This window comes from Sander lucioperca, chromosome 15 (assembly GCF_008315115.2).
Source record: "Sander lucioperca isolate FBNREF2018 chromosome 15, SLUC_FBN_1.2, whole genome shotgun sequence".
NCBI classification, from domain to species: Eukaryota; Metazoa; Chordata; class Actinopteri; order Perciformes; family Percidae; genus Sander; species Sander lucioperca.
Window position 1 is genome coordinate 11,307,558 of NC_050187.1, and position 17,774 is coordinate 11,325,331.

The 17,774-nt window shown below is 41.8% G+C and overlaps 1 protein-coding gene across 4 annotated transcripts in view; it reads left to right on the top strand.

The window, feature by feature from the left end:
* The window catches only part of thada (THADA armadillo repeat containing), a 125,650-nt gene that overhangs the window by 36,416 nt on the left and 71,460 nt on the right, over positions 1 to 17,774 (top strand). For all 4 annotated transcript variants that reach the window (XM_031284333.2, XM_031284334.2, XM_035991919.1 and 1 more), the window contains 4 exons: positions 263 to 385; positions 624 to 715; positions 7,753 to 7,842; positions 12,914 to 13,045. In XM_031284333.2, coding sequence (XP_031140193.1) covers positions 263 to 385; positions 624 to 715; positions 7,753 to 7,842; positions 12,914 to 13,045 — 437 coding nt within the window. The remainder of the gene's footprint in view (positions 1 to 262; positions 386 to 623; positions 716 to 7,752; positions 7,843 to 12,913; positions 13,046 to 17,774) is intronic.

Sequence of the window (17,774 nt, forward strand, 5' to 3'; positions counted from 1 at the left end):
TCTGAAAATGAAAGAAACTTCATCATACCCATCATAATGGTGGTGGATGGCACCGGGGAGACAGTCCATATCTACAAATGACATTAGGAATAGCAGCCAAACGGTGCTGTATTTCGGCGGTTGCTAAGTTTGTCTACCAGCCTCAGCAGGATGTCAGTCCTTTGTAGCTCATGATGTGATTTAAAAAAAAATCTTTCTGCCTCATCAAATAGTGACAGTAGTCCGCTGAACGGTTAAATGTCATCTGTTTACCTCGCCACAGGTCCATGCTCTGAACATCCTCAGGGCTCTGTACAGGGACACTCGTCTGGGCGAAAACATCATTCCCTTCGTCTCAGATGGAATGCAAGCTGCTGTACTGGGCTTCACCTCTCCTGTTTGGGCAGTGAGTTTCGACTTCCAAGTTTTCTGCCTCTATTATTTACATTTGTCTCTGTACTTTAAATCTAGACAGATTAACGTGCATCCCCATCTTTCACTCCCAACGCCTCTCTAGGGAGGCGTTTCTAATATTTATATTATTGAGGGTAGACTATATAGACTAGACACACTTACCCATTCAGACACACACTCTCTCTCTGTCTTCCATCCTCTTTCCCTTTGTTTTATTTTTTTTTCCCCAGGTGAGGAACTCCTCCACTCTTCTCTTCAGCACTCTGATCACAAGGATCTTTGGAGTGAAGAAGGGGAAGGACGAGCACTCGAAAAAGAACAGGTCTGCTGCTTCTCTCCCTCTGATACTGCTCCAGCAGTTCAAGTTTACGGTCATGTGCATCAGTGCAGAATGAGATGCTTACATTTATTTGAGTGGCAAGTACAAGTCAGTGGTTATCAGTCCTGTCTGTCCAAGGTCCAAAAGTCACAATTATTAGTGCAAAAAAAAAAAGTTCTTCGCAACAAGCAAATGCCCTCATTTAATACTGTATATTAAATACCTTGAGGTAAGTCCACTTAACATCCACTTGTGTCAAAAGTTGAATCGTCAAAAATGCTAATTATCTTGTCAGTCTGTCAATTCCACAGTCAATTCTGTAAATATCCCAAACATACTTCTTTTTGATTATTTTAGACTCTAAGCTAGACTAGCATAGAATGTAGTACATCTATATTTGTAGTACATCAACACAAATATACAAGCAAGCAATTCAGAGGACTTAAAAGCCAAGGTGAAATAAGCATGTGTATAAACAGTGTTTGTTTTACACCACCGGGGGACACTGTTGTAACACCACTCTGGCTGAAATGAAGGTTTCACTCGATTCAAACCCACTGCTGGTTATTACTTGTGGAGATGCAGCTCCCCACTGCTGCTGTACCAGCAATAAGGAAAGGACACTGGATGCAAAGAGAAAAGGGCCGTTTCACGTGGAAAGATAAAATAGAAACGCATATTATTTTTTTATTTATGCTCTATCAAAACAACTGGGACCATATGCCACGGCTTCTGTTGTAGCTGGTTTCAAACCTGTGGGCTGTAGTTGATGAGGCCTGAAGTATAATTCAGCAACATTTGTTGCAAAAGTGTGCCATCAAAAGTACAATTACATACGAAAGACTGTCTGGTCTTATCGGTTTTTTAAGTTTGGAAAACATTTTCACCTTAAATTCCACAGTCGCAATCAACACCAACACAGATGATGAAACATGTATGTTTAGACATTTTCAGGGCAAAAGTGTTGAGATTACCAAAAACGTATGTAGCCAAAGGCCACTAACCTACATATAGTAATCAATAATGAACAATAAATATTTAGTTTGAGGAGCTGTCGGTTTAGTGGATGTCTTATTTTGGTGGATAAGATGCAGTCGCCACACACCCAGTTGACATGAGGAATCTGTTTAGAGATTTAATTGTCTCAGTTTTAGTTGGAAGGCTATCGGTTGCTAGTCCTGCTTTGCTCTCAAGGATTGTTTGAAAAATTGTGGATTTGTTTTGAGGTTTCTGGAAAAGAGTCTTAAATTTGAACAGGCTCCGAATGCCTTGTCACACAGCCGTCCAAGTATTTTCAAAGCTTGATGATGAAAATGATAGCAGACCTGGGTCAAGTTTTCTTCCTCATATATTTTATGATTTGTTGTTGTTAACTTAGATGGATGATAGGTGGAGTTGAGCACTTTGGATGCTGCAACCGGTTCCACAGGATTATATACACACAGGAAAATATTTAATGCTGCAGCAGACACATTTTCCACAAAAACGCTTGTCTTATTTGGTTGTATCATGTAGTGGAATTGCCCTTTTTATTTTTCTATTGTTTATTTGCACAAAAAAGGTTAGGTTTGTTTCTAGACACTTAAGAAATGTCTTTTCGTCATATTATGAAACACTGAAATTCATAGATAGATAAGAAGAAACACTTAAAACAACTATCAATCAAATATTATTCAGCAAGTACTGCATCTTCAGAGAGCTGGAATCTGACCTTTTTTGTAGTACAGAGCACAAGCTAATGACAGTGTGTTCATTGCATCAAGATTTCCATTTGTCCAATACTTTAGTGCGTGACATAATACTTGCAAAACTCCTGACAATAAACAGCCTCAGCTTTACTCAGTTTTGTGCTAATTAGCAAATGTTAGCACGCTAAAACGCTGAGGAAAGATGGTGGACATGGTGAACATTCTATCTCCTTAAAGGTGCTGTAGGTAGGATTGTGAAGATCCAAGACTTAGCCAAAAAATTGGAACATTGACAACTTCTCAGTCCCTCCCCCCTTTCCGCTAAACCCCAAAACGTCCCTCCCCCCAAAAGGGAGAATGAATGCGTGGGCATTAGTAGTGATTGACATGCAGTTAGACACCCCCCCCCCTGGCCCTGATTGGTGCATCTGAACAGGGAGCTGTGGATTTTTGCAAATCTCACTACAGGCTGTAGGTGGCGCCAGAGGAGCCGGATTTTTTTTGTTAAATGACCTGCTTCATGTAGTTCTATCTAACATAGGGTCAGTTTCAGCAAATATGACAGAAAGTTAGTTTTATAACTACTGCACCTTTAACATCAGCATGTTAGCATTGTCATTAAGAGCATGTTAGCATGCATACGCATTTAGCTTATAGCACTGCAGTGCAGTTCAGCCTCACAGAGCCGTTACCATGGGTCTAGACTCTTATACTGTGTCCACCTTTAATGGGATGGATGGTACATATTAAGGTTGTCAAAAGTATGGAATTATCGATACATTTTTGATACCACATGTTTCAAGCGATACCATTTCCATTAATGATACATTGAAAAGTATCGAAAGTACCGAAGCTATAAGCACTGTGTGCAGATTTTTTACTTTATCCTATTTTGTGTACCTAGGACTTTTTTCTTTTTGCCATGGTATCGAAAGAGGTATCAGATATCGTTTTTTTTTTTTTTTTGTTTTTTGCTAATGTTGTATAAAAGTCTGGTATTGTGACAACAAAGATTTCCAAATTGCGGGCGTTCACGTTATCAGGATGCTTGCCAGATTACAGAGTTGATCGTGTGAGGATTACAATTCTGTACATTGGCAATATAACACCATATCCAATCAATTTGGATTTAATTACATTGAACGATCTTTGGCTGATGTGAGGCGTCCATATTTGTGTGGTTTCCAGGTACTAAGTGGGATGTAAGATTGGAGCTTTCAAGAAAATCCAAGCCTCCCGGTTGTAATTACTGTACGACTCGGAGGTTGACCTGAACGATATTCACAAGTAATTACAGTAACTCTGATATGACATGCTACGTGGTATGCTAAGCTAGGCTAACCATGTCCCTGCTCTATCGCTGTATTTTATGTTAACTCAAATTGTGAACATGTTAAATATTATACATGCTAAACATCAGCATGTTAGCGTATGTTGTCACTGTGAGCATGTTAGCATGCTAACATTTAGCTCAAAGCATGAGTGTGCCTATAATAGTGCGTTCCATTTGTACTCGGAACTCAGATTTTCCGAAGTCAAGGTCGAAAAAAACGCCCCGTGACCTCGGATTTCCGAGCTCGGAACTCGGGCAACCACCGAGTTAAAAATCCAACATGGCTGCCCCGTGCATCAACAGTTGTGAAAGCTGTAGTAACATACAGTTATAAGCACTTCTGTGTTATTTGTGTCTCACTAAATCAGTCGTCCATCTTCTATCTGTGGACAATGTTGTTACGCTGTTTGCATGCACAAAAAACAGCGTAATGCGTTGTTATAAACTGGCATTGCTAACATGGCTAACATGGCTAGAGCTTATTAAAACAATGAAAATCCGACTTGTAAATGGAAAGCATTAAACTCGGGTGTGACGTCATTCCCAGCTTCGGCTTCCGAATTCCGAGGTAAATGGAAAGCGCTATCAGTAGAGCCTCACAGAGCTGTTAGCATGGCTGTAGACTCTTGGTCTTGTTTAAAGCTGCAGTGGCCACGTACACCATGAAACCATTATCAATTATATAAACATTTATATGATTGATATCTTACTGGCCCCTTTTGGAACTGATAGAGAGTTCCATCTAGTATTCAGGGCACATTAAAACAAGCATGAACAACAATGTGCATGTAGTGTTTGGCTGTAGGACTATGTGATAGTTGTATTAAGGTCTATATTGAGCTCAGAAAGTGATTTGTTAACCCACAGATAATTCAGGGTAAAGTTTCACAGGGCCTGGGCCCTGTTCCAGGAAGCTCTGTCTGGTTCCCTTGACTGTATTTCTATTGGCTGCTGAACTGAAAACCTCTGAATGCTCTCAAACCAAGCCAAGGCTGCTGCTGTTTATCTTGTCTGTTTTCACTTGTGTTTTTAACCTGCTGTCTCTCCCTTTTGTATGTCTGTCAGTTACCTCCCACTCGTCTTGTCTGCTGCTTTCTTTCTTATAATTACTGTGTGGGGTTATTATTATATGCATGTTGCACCGTTTGTGTGCTGTGATTCATGACAAAAGAAGAAATTGACAGGCTAACCTGCTTTCAGTGTCTTCACAATGCATGTACATGTATTTTTTTTTTTAAATACCTTTTAGTTTAGGAATCATTCTAGGAATCTCATTTTTATGTTGCTATAGTGTTCTTATAGCATGTGAGTAAATGTCATTGTATTTACCTGGTCTCCGTTATTACCGTGATTTTACGGTTGTGATCTCTGGCAGCAGAAAATGCATTGTGACAGCTTGTCCACTCTAATATTTGGCTGTGTGTTCGTAGCGGCCTCTTGCTCCACTGAAGCCGGAGCATGGACATAGTTCACCTCGTTTATTTACAGCATTTTGAGTAAATGTGTTTGGGAAGAGATGCTGTCTGTGGGAATTTCAGCTCTGTAGTTGACATAGTTACTTGAATCCAGACATATTGTTTGCTTGTGGATCTTCGTTCCACTAAGTTCATGCTTCTCCGCTCCGTGACCGTGCATTGATGTTGATCCGATTTCGTTGCTGAGATAAATGCAACTGTAAACAAAGCTGACAGAGTGAACATTGCTCTCTGCATTCCAACCGAAGCCCCCAGCTTTATCTCCAGCCTGCGTCAAGTCCTCACTGAGCACTACATGTGCTCTTGTACATGCAAACATTTCCATATCAATGTTACTTACCCTAGGTGCTTTTAAATAAAAAACTAGAAAGGGAAAGCAGCACTCTCATGACTTGAACGCATGTATTTCAACTTATTAAAATCGCCTTTTCAAAAGTCTTCAGCGTGTACTTTGATCTTTATAAGTTGAAGTAAATGTATGCAAGTTATGGGTGTTGGCCTTTCCCATTTTTTTTTCCCATTTTTCCCCCTTTTTTTTTTTTTACTTTGGCACTAGAACTAGAAATAGTCATAGCACAAATACCTCAAAATCGTGGTTAAGTATTACCCCACCGCCTTTTGCATAACATTTTGAATACACATTCTGTGAATATTCTACTGCCCAGCTGTGAGTCCACAAACATGACCAGGCCTTTTCACTTACACCTCCTCTCTCCTCTTTTGTGACCCTTACCCCTTTTACCCCATCTAATCCGCTCCGACACAACCTCTGACCCTTGTCCTCCAGGCAGCAGAGTCTCGTCAGACAGAGAGACTCTCATTAGAGAGAGCGGAGGAGGCCGAGACACGCACAAACACACACAATATCCGCACACTCCTGTATTTACACATGCATACAGTGAACATCATTTACATTATCTCGTTTTCTAATGCAGTCAGAATGTGCAGTTCTCCTCACACTTTATCTGAGTCCACTCTGGGTTGTGAGGTGACTGACTCATATCCAGGTTGAAAGGGTTTTTTTAAAACCTACACACGACTCCCTTTCCTACCATGACAGTGCCTGCTGCTAACTTGAACCAGGTCGTGTGTGTGTGTGTGTGTGTGTGTGTGTGTGTGTGTGTGTGTGTGTGTGTGTGTGTGTGTGTGTGTGTGTGTGTGTGTGTGGCAATCTCTCCAGGCTTGTGATCATGTGCTTGGCAGACCAGACCTCTTCCCTTTAGGAGCGACTTGATTTAGACGGGCAGACGTAAATAAAAACTTTATTGGCCTTGAGGCTGAATGGCAGTTACAGCAGCAAGACCACTAGTGTTAAATATAAAGTTTGTCATTTTATTGACAGTTGTGTATGAGTGAATACATACACACAAACACATGTGACCATAATTTCTAGCTGGGTAAGCAAACACAAAGGCTGGATTTGTTTAAGTAGAGAGTATTTGGCACAAGACCATGTCTTATCGGTATACTCTCGCCATCATTTCCCTCTTCTCTGCTCCTTGCTGTTTCTTGTTATGTCACGTTTATTCAGAGCATATTAATTTAATCACGACTAACTACCAGGTCATTTAACTGAAATTCAAGTTGCATCGAAGTAAATCTTCTTAATTCTAATCAAATGTGGACAGTGATATATGATGGCAATCAGTTTTACACTCTGCAGAGATTCTATGTTGCATTTTTATACAGTGTACGTGCTCAAAGCGTCAACACAATTTGGGCTTCTTTCCAATGCTAATAGCATTGTTAATGCTCGTGGTTTAATTAGATCACATACCACATTTTCTTTTCTTTTTTTAACATCTCCTTATAGCATTTTCAAAATATTCTAGTATGCATAATACAAAATCATCATGTAATATACCAAATGGTGGCATCGTGGCTCTATGGAATCCAATATCAGACTGGTGGTCACTTGGGACCACACTGAAATATCTCCGCAGCTATTAAATGGATTGTTATGGAATGTGGTACAGACATTCATGTCCACCTCACAACGACATGTTGTTGGTCACTTTTCATCTAGCACCATCATCAGGTCTTCATTTAAATTTCTCTTACCTGCAAAACTAATGGCATTCCCATCAGCCTCGGCTGTACTTTGTGTTCAGTGCTAATCAGCAAGTGTTAGCATGCTAACATGTGAAACTAAAATGGCAACCATGGTAAACATTATACCTGCTAAACAGCCGATCACCATTGTCTTCGTGAGTATGTTAGCATTTAGCTCAAACCACTGCTGTGCCTAAGTAGAGCCTCACAGAGCTGCTAGCATGGCACTAGACTCTTGATCTAGACTTTTTATCAAAATATCAAATAACTTTGATAAAAATCTGTAAGCCTTAAAACTTAAATATGGAACCTATTATCTCATCTATCTCGTGTGCATTAGATTTATAAAAAGTATAGTGTTTTATGACTGGTGGCTCTGTGCTTTACAAACACGCTGTTTGAGAATCCTTATTTCTGTAGGTTTATGCTTAAGTGGTCTTATTACTGCTAAAAATAAATAAATAATCATGCTCCTTCTGTCTCTCATTTCAGGATGACGGGCCGAGAGTTTTTCACTCGGTTTCCAGCTCTCTATCCGTTCCTTCTGAACCAGCTGGAGGAGGCTGCAGCCACGGTGGAAAGGTGAGGTGGTCCACCTTAATCCACATACATGCACACTCCACATTCAGCCCTTGCCATGGCATTTCACACTCCCTTGGTCCCATTATAGGTTTAATTTTACTTACATTTAAGCCATACGAAACAGCTTTTCTTAAGCTGATTAAGCAGTGGTGTTTTTGTGCTCGGAGGCTTCCTGGAGTAACAAAGAGGAAAAGTTAGTGAACTTTTCATCAGTCCTATAACAGATTGTGGGAACATGAACTTTGAACTCAGCTATTTTCTCTAATCAAGTAGTATTGCCCAAGATTGATTTCTCGTGTGGGCCTTTTTTTTTCTTCTAAAATATCACTTGCTCAACTGACTATTTGCTCAAAGAATAAGACTTTACGACCGAATAAAATAAAAGTCTCGTTGAGATTTAGTTGGTTTTTTTTTTTGTTTTTTTTTGCAGTGTGGAGGTTGATTGGCCTTATCTTTGTCAGCACAGCCCAAACTCCCTCTTTTAAAAGCCTCTGAGTCGTCCAACAGCTCCCCGGGCGGCCTTATCTTAATATGGATCCAATTAATTGAATGCTCTTACAGACCGGCTCTTTCACAATTCCCCTCACTCCTTTCGTCCCTCGTTGAAACATTTGCAAATTTCCCACGGAATCAGCTCTCGGCTGTCTGACTTCCCACATCATTTCATCATATCGCGCCACCCAAACAGACCGACCACACCATACTGTAGCAATACACAGCAGGACACGAGACAAGAGAGCTGCTGTTAGTGGTTTTAGACCAGTCTTGTGGAAGTTAAGTACAAGTGCATTCCCAAAATAGGTCCCAATATAGGAAAGATTATAGAACTGAGATGTTGAACTATAAGGTTGTACTTTGGAGTCCATGTATATACATTATGTACTATGTAATCCTCCATAAATGCCCCCCCCAAACAAGTACTAATGAATTAAGAATAAAAAACAATTCTGGTGTCCACAAAAAGGGGCTGTAATGTACATGCAGATAGGCAACATGTTGTGCATGCATACGTATGGCTAAGAATATCCTGGATCAATGTCTGTTATACAACCACACCTTGGATCATGGCAAGTTCTGTTGTGTATCAGATGTTTTACACAAGCGATAAATAATGTCCACGTGTGGGTCAGTGTTTCCTCTATGCTGACCCTGCAGTGGCGGCCCGCCACAGCAAAACCTCTTCCGCCACGGCACCAGAAACAGGGCAGACGCACAACGCCGTCACGGCTGCGGTTGTAAGTGCACAGACAGTTCACTACAGCACCGTCCATGCACACAGGCGGGCGCCATCCTGTGCAAACAGCTACGACCAGCCGAACGACGAACACCGCGCAACCAGTAACATAGCTCAAGCATGGCGCTCGCTGCTCGACCGGCCGCGACCGCGAACGGCACCGTCCCGACAAACCATCCCCCCCAATAAACTGTCTGTACACTTACAAAGCTCTCAACGCTTCGGCCAACATGCAGGGACCCTCACCACGCCACCATGGAAGTGCGGCGCCACTCCGAGCCCCGTCAGCGGCACAGAAACAGCAACCTTTGGGCTAAAACTGGTCACGTTCGTTGTTGTTCGGACAGACCTGCCCCCACTGCTAAAAAAAAAAAGTCCTAAAGGAAACACTGGTGGGTGATAACCCGGAAGCAGTTTGCTGTGGTGAATTGACGTTACATGTTCAAACTTGGTAAAGCCAGACTAAAATAGTCCAAAAGTTCTTGTTTACTTATGAACATCACACATCCCCCTCCTCACGGTCTGTTGCTAGAAATGATGAATCTCCTCATTCTTTGTTCTATATTTTCTACCAGTATCAGTTTTGGATCATCTTTTTCCTCCTGTATTATTAGCTGTCACTTTGGATACAAGCAGAGCTCACGGTGTCTTTGCTTTGGATTTCACCTTTGGGATTCATTTTTGGTGTCACCTCCTTTGCTTTGACTCACAAACTCCGTGAACACCCGTTATATGCACCTATTGTCGCCTTTGGCCACTTTTTAAATGCACCAACTTTGGTTTGGACATGAATATTTTAGAGCTCTTAGCATGCAGCTAAAGAGACTGACTTAGTAAGAAAAATGTTGTTCGTACATTTCAAATTCCTAAGGTTATTATCTCAGTGTAGCAAACGTAACCGGGTTTATCTGTGAAACTATTCCAGGTCAGTGCCCACATTTGATTCGTTGGCAGTACAAACTTATCTTATCTGCCACTGCTTTCACTCCCAAAGCAAACAGTTTTTCACATCATATCCCAAGTACTTTTCTCTAATTTTCTAAACAGAACTGATGATTAATTTGTCTGACAGCAAACTTAAATGGCAAACCCAAGCTTTAGTTTACTTTGGAGCTTCTTTTGAGTCTCTGCTACCGTTTCCCCTTCACTGCTTTCCAAATGAAGAATACAAATAGTTAAGGTCAGTGTTCTGTTTCTACTCTTGTTTAAAAGATGTAAAACTAAAATAACCCCCTCATCAAACACCCGGGCACTGCAGATGATTGAGGAGTTGGAGGAGCTCAACATGGAATTTGAGAATGTCATTAAAAGCCAAAGAGTCTCTCTCTCATCCTGTCAAGTGTTTCTGCCTCCAGCTGTATCCCAGCAAGGCCTAATATGTTTGCTATTCCACCTCTATCTGGCCCCCCCCCCCACCACCACCACCCTATCTCCCTGACATCACATCCTGTCCCATTGCACTTGACACACATTAGACCAGTTACTAATTAGGCTGCTATTACATTTCCCATCTTGACGATCTATGGCAGTCCCAGCGGATGGCTCTGTGTGTGTTGTGGAATGAAGTAATGAGAAGCACAAGTTGTTTTTCGCAGGGGGTCTGTTGTTCTGTCGCCGTTCTATGAGATCCTCATGACTAATGCCGGGGGCCCGGAGGACACACTGCTCTCCTGATGCACACACTCATAAAAGCAGACCTTCCACACTTACAGACCTACACAAAGCTTAAATGCAGGCGCTCTCCACATTGTAAACCCTCGTTTCCCATGATACTCCCTTTTTATAAGATGATCATTTCACCTTACACACTGCTAAGGTAATGGTGCTGGAGTTCGAGTGGTTTTATTAACACTGAGATGAAAGTCCTTCTCTAAACCTTTTGGGGAGTTGATTTTCCGCTTTATTCATCCCCCCCAAGAGCTGGACCCTGACAGCAGGACCAGAAATAGTAAAACCGTTCTGAAAACAAAGCATGGCGCTTCTCCATATTAGACACCTGATATTCAAACATTTTCCTCACTTTGTACTGTAGTCGGAGTTCTCGTCCGTTTCTCCATTTCCCTCCCTCCTTTCCTTCACTGCGAGTGTGTCAGAGTGAAACTGTGAAACCGCTGGCAGAGACAGACAGTTTCCATTCTGACTCAGTTGGCGGTGATGAGATTTGGAGGGGGGGAAAAAAAAAAAAAAAAAAGCTCAGCTCAAGGACGGATGAGGAGATGACTGTATTGGAGTGTGGGTGGTTTTAGATATGCACTGTGTATCAAAGTGCTAGAGGAATGCAGCCCTATTATATTTTGGATTGAAATGTTGATTATATGTGATTCTTATGGGAAATACACTCACTGTCCTGCTGAGAGACTGTACATTAAACACAGCATGAAGCTGGAGCTAGCAGGTGCTTAGCTGAGCTGAGGCGATGTTTAGACAGAAACGATCTGAAGAGAAAACGCAAAAAGTGGCGTTGCGTTCTCACTTTTTATTCCGCGTTTTGTGGGGGGGGGGAATCTGCGTGCATATGGTGACACAAAAGTGTGTGCAATTCGATGTAGTATGCACACCAGTATACCACGCGCCTGCGTAGAAACTTCCTTCTACTTCTCTCCCTAGTAGCGCGAAGCGAACAACAAAAGCTGACAATTTTGCCTGGACAGACAAGGAGGTGGAGTTATTGCTCCAAACAACGCACACACACGGCACACACATGCGGCACAGACACACTGCACAGACACACAGCACAGACACACGGCACACGGCGCACACACACACGGCACACACACACATACACACTTGCACAGTGCGTTTTTACCCTTTAGACGGGAACACGAAGGTGGAGCATTTTTAAGATTTCCACTCTGGAGGGTGGTTTCACCTTTTTGCGTTTTTAAGCCCCAAAAACGCCGTCGCCGTCTAAACGAAAGGCACATCTAATAAAATATTTTCACGTTTTCACCCGCCAGCGTATTCGTGTAAATAGGGCCTTAGTGTGAAGACTGGAACTGAGACGGGTTACATCACATAACTCCAAGTAAAACCACAAGTTATTTGTACAGTTGTGAATGGATTAAACAAACAAGATGTAACATTCATTTGTGATCTTTAGAGGTGCTGGTACTGTAGGTGGACTTTTTCAACTTTGGACAGAGCTAGGGTTTGCTCTTCATCCTACTTTCAGTCTTTATGCTAAGCTAAGCTACTCATCTGCTGCCTCTGTCCTTATATTTAGTGTACAGTCATGAGAGTGGTATCGATCTTCTCATCACTCTCAGCAAGAAAGGTAATAGGCATAATTCCCAAAATGTATAACTGTTCCTGTAACGTAAATATATAAAAAAAAATCCACTCCCTGCGCAGGACTGTTTAATTAATCCTGCTCCTCCCTGCAGTGTAAATAATTAGATTTTTTTTAGGGCAACCTTTAGCTCACCTGGTAGAGTGTTCGCCCCTTGTAGGCGGAGTCTGACGTTCTGTGAAAGGTTGATAAGGGAAAAGCTGCGAAAATCAGGAAGACACCACAGCAGCTGTAGAAAGCGCTGTGTTGTGTCGAAGTGGCGTTTGCGAAGAGAATGTCACTCTCGCTGGACTGCTCTTTCTTTCTGTCCATTTCACGTTAATGAGAAACACAATCTAAGCGGGAGTGTGCAGCCAGCGCGAGCGGTTCATGACCTGCTTTAATCTTCTTTTCAACTTCATTTAATGGGTTCTTCTTTGGCCCATGCTACACCCTTCCACCAAGTTTTATAAATCTGGCCAGTAGTTTTTCCGTAATCCTGCTGTCATCAATGTTGCTTTGTGTGTGTGTGTGTGTGTGTGTGTGTGTGTGTGTGTGTGTGTGTTTAGTGACAGTGGTCATGTGAAGCTTCACCCCAGTCTGTTCCTGCTGCTGCTCGTGCTCAGTCGACTCTACCCTTCTCCCATGGATGGATCATCTTCACCTCTGGGTCTCGCTCCTTTCATGCCCTTCATTATTAGGTGGGTCTCAGTCTACACACACACACACACACACACACGCTTACAATTATACTATCAGGCTCGGCTGTGGCTCATCTACACATTCTGCGTGTCCCTTTTTTTCATCTAGCTGTCACACATCCAGGTAGCGATGTGGCCTGGGCGGGGGTGGGAGGGAGCCTGGCCGCTCTTAAAGCGTGCAGCGTGCAGAGTGGCTGTAGCAACGTGCGCAACTGCCGGCAACAAAACAACGTGCTGGAGAGCCCAAGAGCCTGGGCATTCATCTAACGTGTTTGTGTACGATTAATTTCATAATTTGCATGTAGGGTAGACAGCAATCAGTTTTTGGCGGATGATGACTTCTGGCACAACACCGGTAGCCCACTGCGAAGACATGCTTGGGCTCTCTATTCCGTCTAGGGATGTAGCAACTCCCCGCCCCCGCTGCTGTACTACGCATGCGGGAGACACGCATACCCATAGAGATTCCTTGATTTATAGTTAGATTATAGACAGTCTTCATACAGTGTACACGCACACGATACACACTCGTACTATTCATCTGTCAAATCACTCCCCCTTCATCGTAAAACATTTGGAAGTGTCCTTAAACAAGAATTTCCACTCCTAACTGCTTCAAGAGTCCCATCAGAGCTGCTCAATGAGCAACAGAGCAAAATGCAGTATGAGCATGGGGTGCAGAGGTATCAAGGAATGAAGTACAAATACTTTTGTTACCTTACTTAAGTAGAAATTTTGGGTATCTATACTTTACTGGAGTAATTATTTTACAGCAGACTTTTTACTTCTACTCCTTACATTTTCACGCAATTATCTGTACTTTCTACTCCTTATGTTTAAAAAAAATAGCCTCGTTACTCAGTTCGGCTTGTTTTCATTCCGGCTTGTCATCGTGCAAAAAAACACCAAAAATCCCCAAAACCTATCCAGATAAATCACGCCATCCGGATAGAGTGAATTTGATTGTGGTTGGATGAGAAGTATAAACATATACCATTCCGACACCCTATTTTGTTTGTACGCGTAAAAAAATCATGTCACACTCCAGCAAGGAAACAGCAGACGTATGTAGCCTAGTACCATAGACAGTATATCATCTAGTACGAAGATGTCCATGGCAGAGACTCAAGAGAACTCGAGGGAAATGTCCCAACCAAGCACCAGCGAGCAGGTTGGTAGCCAGGAAGACCAGCCAACCTTCTACATCCCTGGCCGTACCAGTTTTTCGAAATGGTTGGATGCAAAAACAACTCCTTTCGAATTCGCTGCAAGCTCTGCGCACCCAAGTACCACGAGCTAATTGTTTGCAAAAGTCGCCGTCTAATTTGAAAAAGCATATTGATATAATTTTTTCCCCTTGCATTACTTTTACTTTTATACTTTAAGTAGTTTTGAAACCAGTACTTTTACACTTTTACTTGAGTAAAAAGCTTGAGTTGATACTTCAACTTCTACAGAAGTCTCTTTAAACCCTAGTATCTACAGTATACTTCTACCTGAGTAATGAATGTGAATACTTTTGACACCTCTGATGGGGTGTAATGCTCTCCCTCTCCGCAGCTTCTCCCGTGTGTCATCACTATCAATGAGAATGTGTTGCCAGTCAGCTCCAACGCTCATATAAAGGTTAAAAAGCAACATTAGCATGGGGAACGTTCTATCAAATCCAAGAGGGTCACAGACCTGCTCTCTCAGCCATGAAAAGCCTTTCGAACAATGTTTCTCTGAACCAAAACTCCTTCTAAGTATAGAACAATCACCAAGACAAAACACCTGCAGACTAAACATTAATGTGTGTGTGTGTGTGTGTGTGTGTGTGTGTGTGTGTGTGTGTGTGTGTGTATATCTTTTGTGTGGTTTGTTTGCACAGGTGCTTCTGCATCTTTTCTATGAACTTGTGTCTCACATCATTTCTTTACTGTGAATCCAGCTTATAGGAAATTGGCCAAACATGAGAAAATTTTTTGTCTGTGATGGTCTGATTTTTATGTTTCTGATTAGATTGTGACTAGTTTTTATCTGGACTCCACTCACTGTTTACTGGGAAGTAAAAACCTTACAGGTGAATGGGGAAACTGTGGTTACAGCCTGCATGCTTTACATTCCTGAAATGTCGAAGTCTACAAATATTATTGGTACATGTTCATCTGCTGCACCTGATAATAGCACTGAAGCTTGCACCTCTTTTATTTCTGTTACTATTCTTGTGAGGACCCTCATTGACCTTATACTAATAATTCTCTACCTGCAAACTTTAACCATTACCATCACAACCACATGCCTAATCTAAACTTTTTAGTCATTATCTTAACCCTAAAACTAAGTTTATACGACAGCCCTTTTAAAAAGTGACTACTCACTTTTGAGGTCTAAAATAGGAATACCAGTATTTCTGATATAGTGTTTTTTACAAAAAACTGTACACCCTGTAATGATATATGTTTTATGTGCAGTGGTGGAACAAGTATTTATATCCTTTACCTAAGTAAAAGTACTAATACCACACTGTAAAAATACTCCGTTACAAGTCAAAGTCCTGCATTGAAAATGTTACTTAAGTAAAAGTATGTATGTTGACGATCAAAACAGTTCTGTCAATGAACTCAGTAATTAATCGGCTAATCAGTTCAGCTGGACTTGTAGGCCTGTACTAGCCTGACAAGCCAGAACTCACCATTGGCAGGGCTCAATCCGAGGGGCGGGACAAACGGTTGTTTTTCATATTCTCTCTGCACTCATAGCCAACCAGAGCAACGCTAGTTGATAGATTAAACTTTTGACGTATCCGGTCGGCAAAACTTTGAACACATCTTCCTTTTTTAAGAATGACTTCAGTGCCGTTCTTTGTTCTTTTCTCAAAGAAAATCTTAACTCCAAGTCTTCCAGAGTCGCAGCCAAAGCCGATTCGAAAGACCACTGTTTGCCAGCAGCAGCAGCCATCTTCTTTGTTTTCAAGTAGCAGGGAACCGTCGCAACTCTGCCGTCCTTATGTTAAGCCCGCCCACCGATGTGATTGGCCTGACCAGAATTTGGTTTTTCCAGCTTTCGCAAGCCAACGAGAGTTGTTAGACTGACCCTGGCTACAAATTACATTTGCTGTCGCTAGGGTGCGTCTAGATTTCTAGGCTAGGCCTGTATATTGTTGGGTAGGAACATTTATAATAACGCATCTTATTTTATAAACTGCATGTGTTTTGTGCGCAAAAATCTTAATTTGTAAAGTAACTAGTAACTAAAGCTGATTAATGTAGTGGAGTAAAAAGTTCAAAGTGGGAGGGTCCCAGTGACCCCGCTGTGCCATCTTGGCAGTGCCTGGCGTCGGATAATCCAAAAAATTGGGCAAAGTGGTTGAGTGTGGATTGAGCTGAGACGGGCTGAATGAAGCCTACAGTCCATGTTCACCTCCTGCGACGGCAGCCTAAGTGCTCAAAGTGGCCACGCCCTTAATCAAACACAGGGGGAATTTTAAAGCGTCCATATTATGCTCATTTTCAGGTTCATAATTGTATTTAGAGGTTATATCAGAATAGGTTTATGTGGTTTAATTTTCAGAAAACCCCATATATTTGTTGTACTACACATTGCTGCAGCTCCTCTTTTCACCCTGTGTGTTGAGCTCTCTGTTTTAGCTACAGAGTGAGGCATCTCACTTCTGTTCCTGTTCCATCTTTGTTGGGAGTCGCACATGCGCAGTAAGTACTGCTAGCTAGTCGGTTGCAGAGTATGAGGGCGTGCCACGCTAGCAGCTAAGCGAGCATTATTTGAATTGTTTGTGAACAGTGTTTTCTGTTGGAGATGGTAAGTCCCTTTGGGCTGGACTTTGGTCTTTTTCACTTTGTAAACCTATTAACATGCACAAAAAAGATATATAACACAATAAAGGAAAGGGAAAAAGCATAATATGAGCACTTTAAACTAAAAAGACTGTCACTTTGCACAAGCCCCATCACTTACATTGAAAGCATCTTCGGAGATCTCTTAACGGCCAGTTTGAACAGGTGGGGGGGTGATAAAAACAGCAAGCAAAACCCTTTTCAATGTGTTCACGTGGGTTTTAAGAAGGACTTGAGAAAATGTGAACCTATCCTTTAACACCATCCTCTCCATTAAAATAACTAACAAAATAGTCTTGTTTATTAAAATCACACAAAAAAATAATAAATAAAAGACATTATGCCACAACAGCAAACTGTTCCTGTAACCACAGCTGTTTTTCCTTGTTCAAATGTAAAGATATAAAAACACCATGAGCGTGTTTTGTAAAGCCCAAAAGAACCATGCTCTAATATATCCACGTGTAACCGTTTATGATGCTGTCAATTAAAACTGGGGACGTTTTTTTCTTATTTTCCTTAATCACAAGTTTGGCTAGACAGCTCCACTCTTAGTGAGACACCATACGTTCATCCTGTTTGCCTTTAATGACAGTCTGGTCAGAAGGTGACAAATGGAAAGGAAGGTGGGATCACAGAGGGCCTTTTAAACATGAACCATTTGGAGCTGCAAATGTGCAATGTTTCCAAAAGAACCCATCTGTTCTTCAGAATCAGTTCCTCCTAGTTACCGATGGACACGTTTACCAGACTTTTTTTTTTTTTTATTTGAGCGAATCAGTCGTTTAGTGGAGTCTTTAAGTAGCTCCTTTAAGAACCCATCTATTGTGAGCGCAGTAAACCGCTCGATAGCTCGAGTGCTGACTTGCTGGCTGTCAGAGAAGGTATGCCGCACA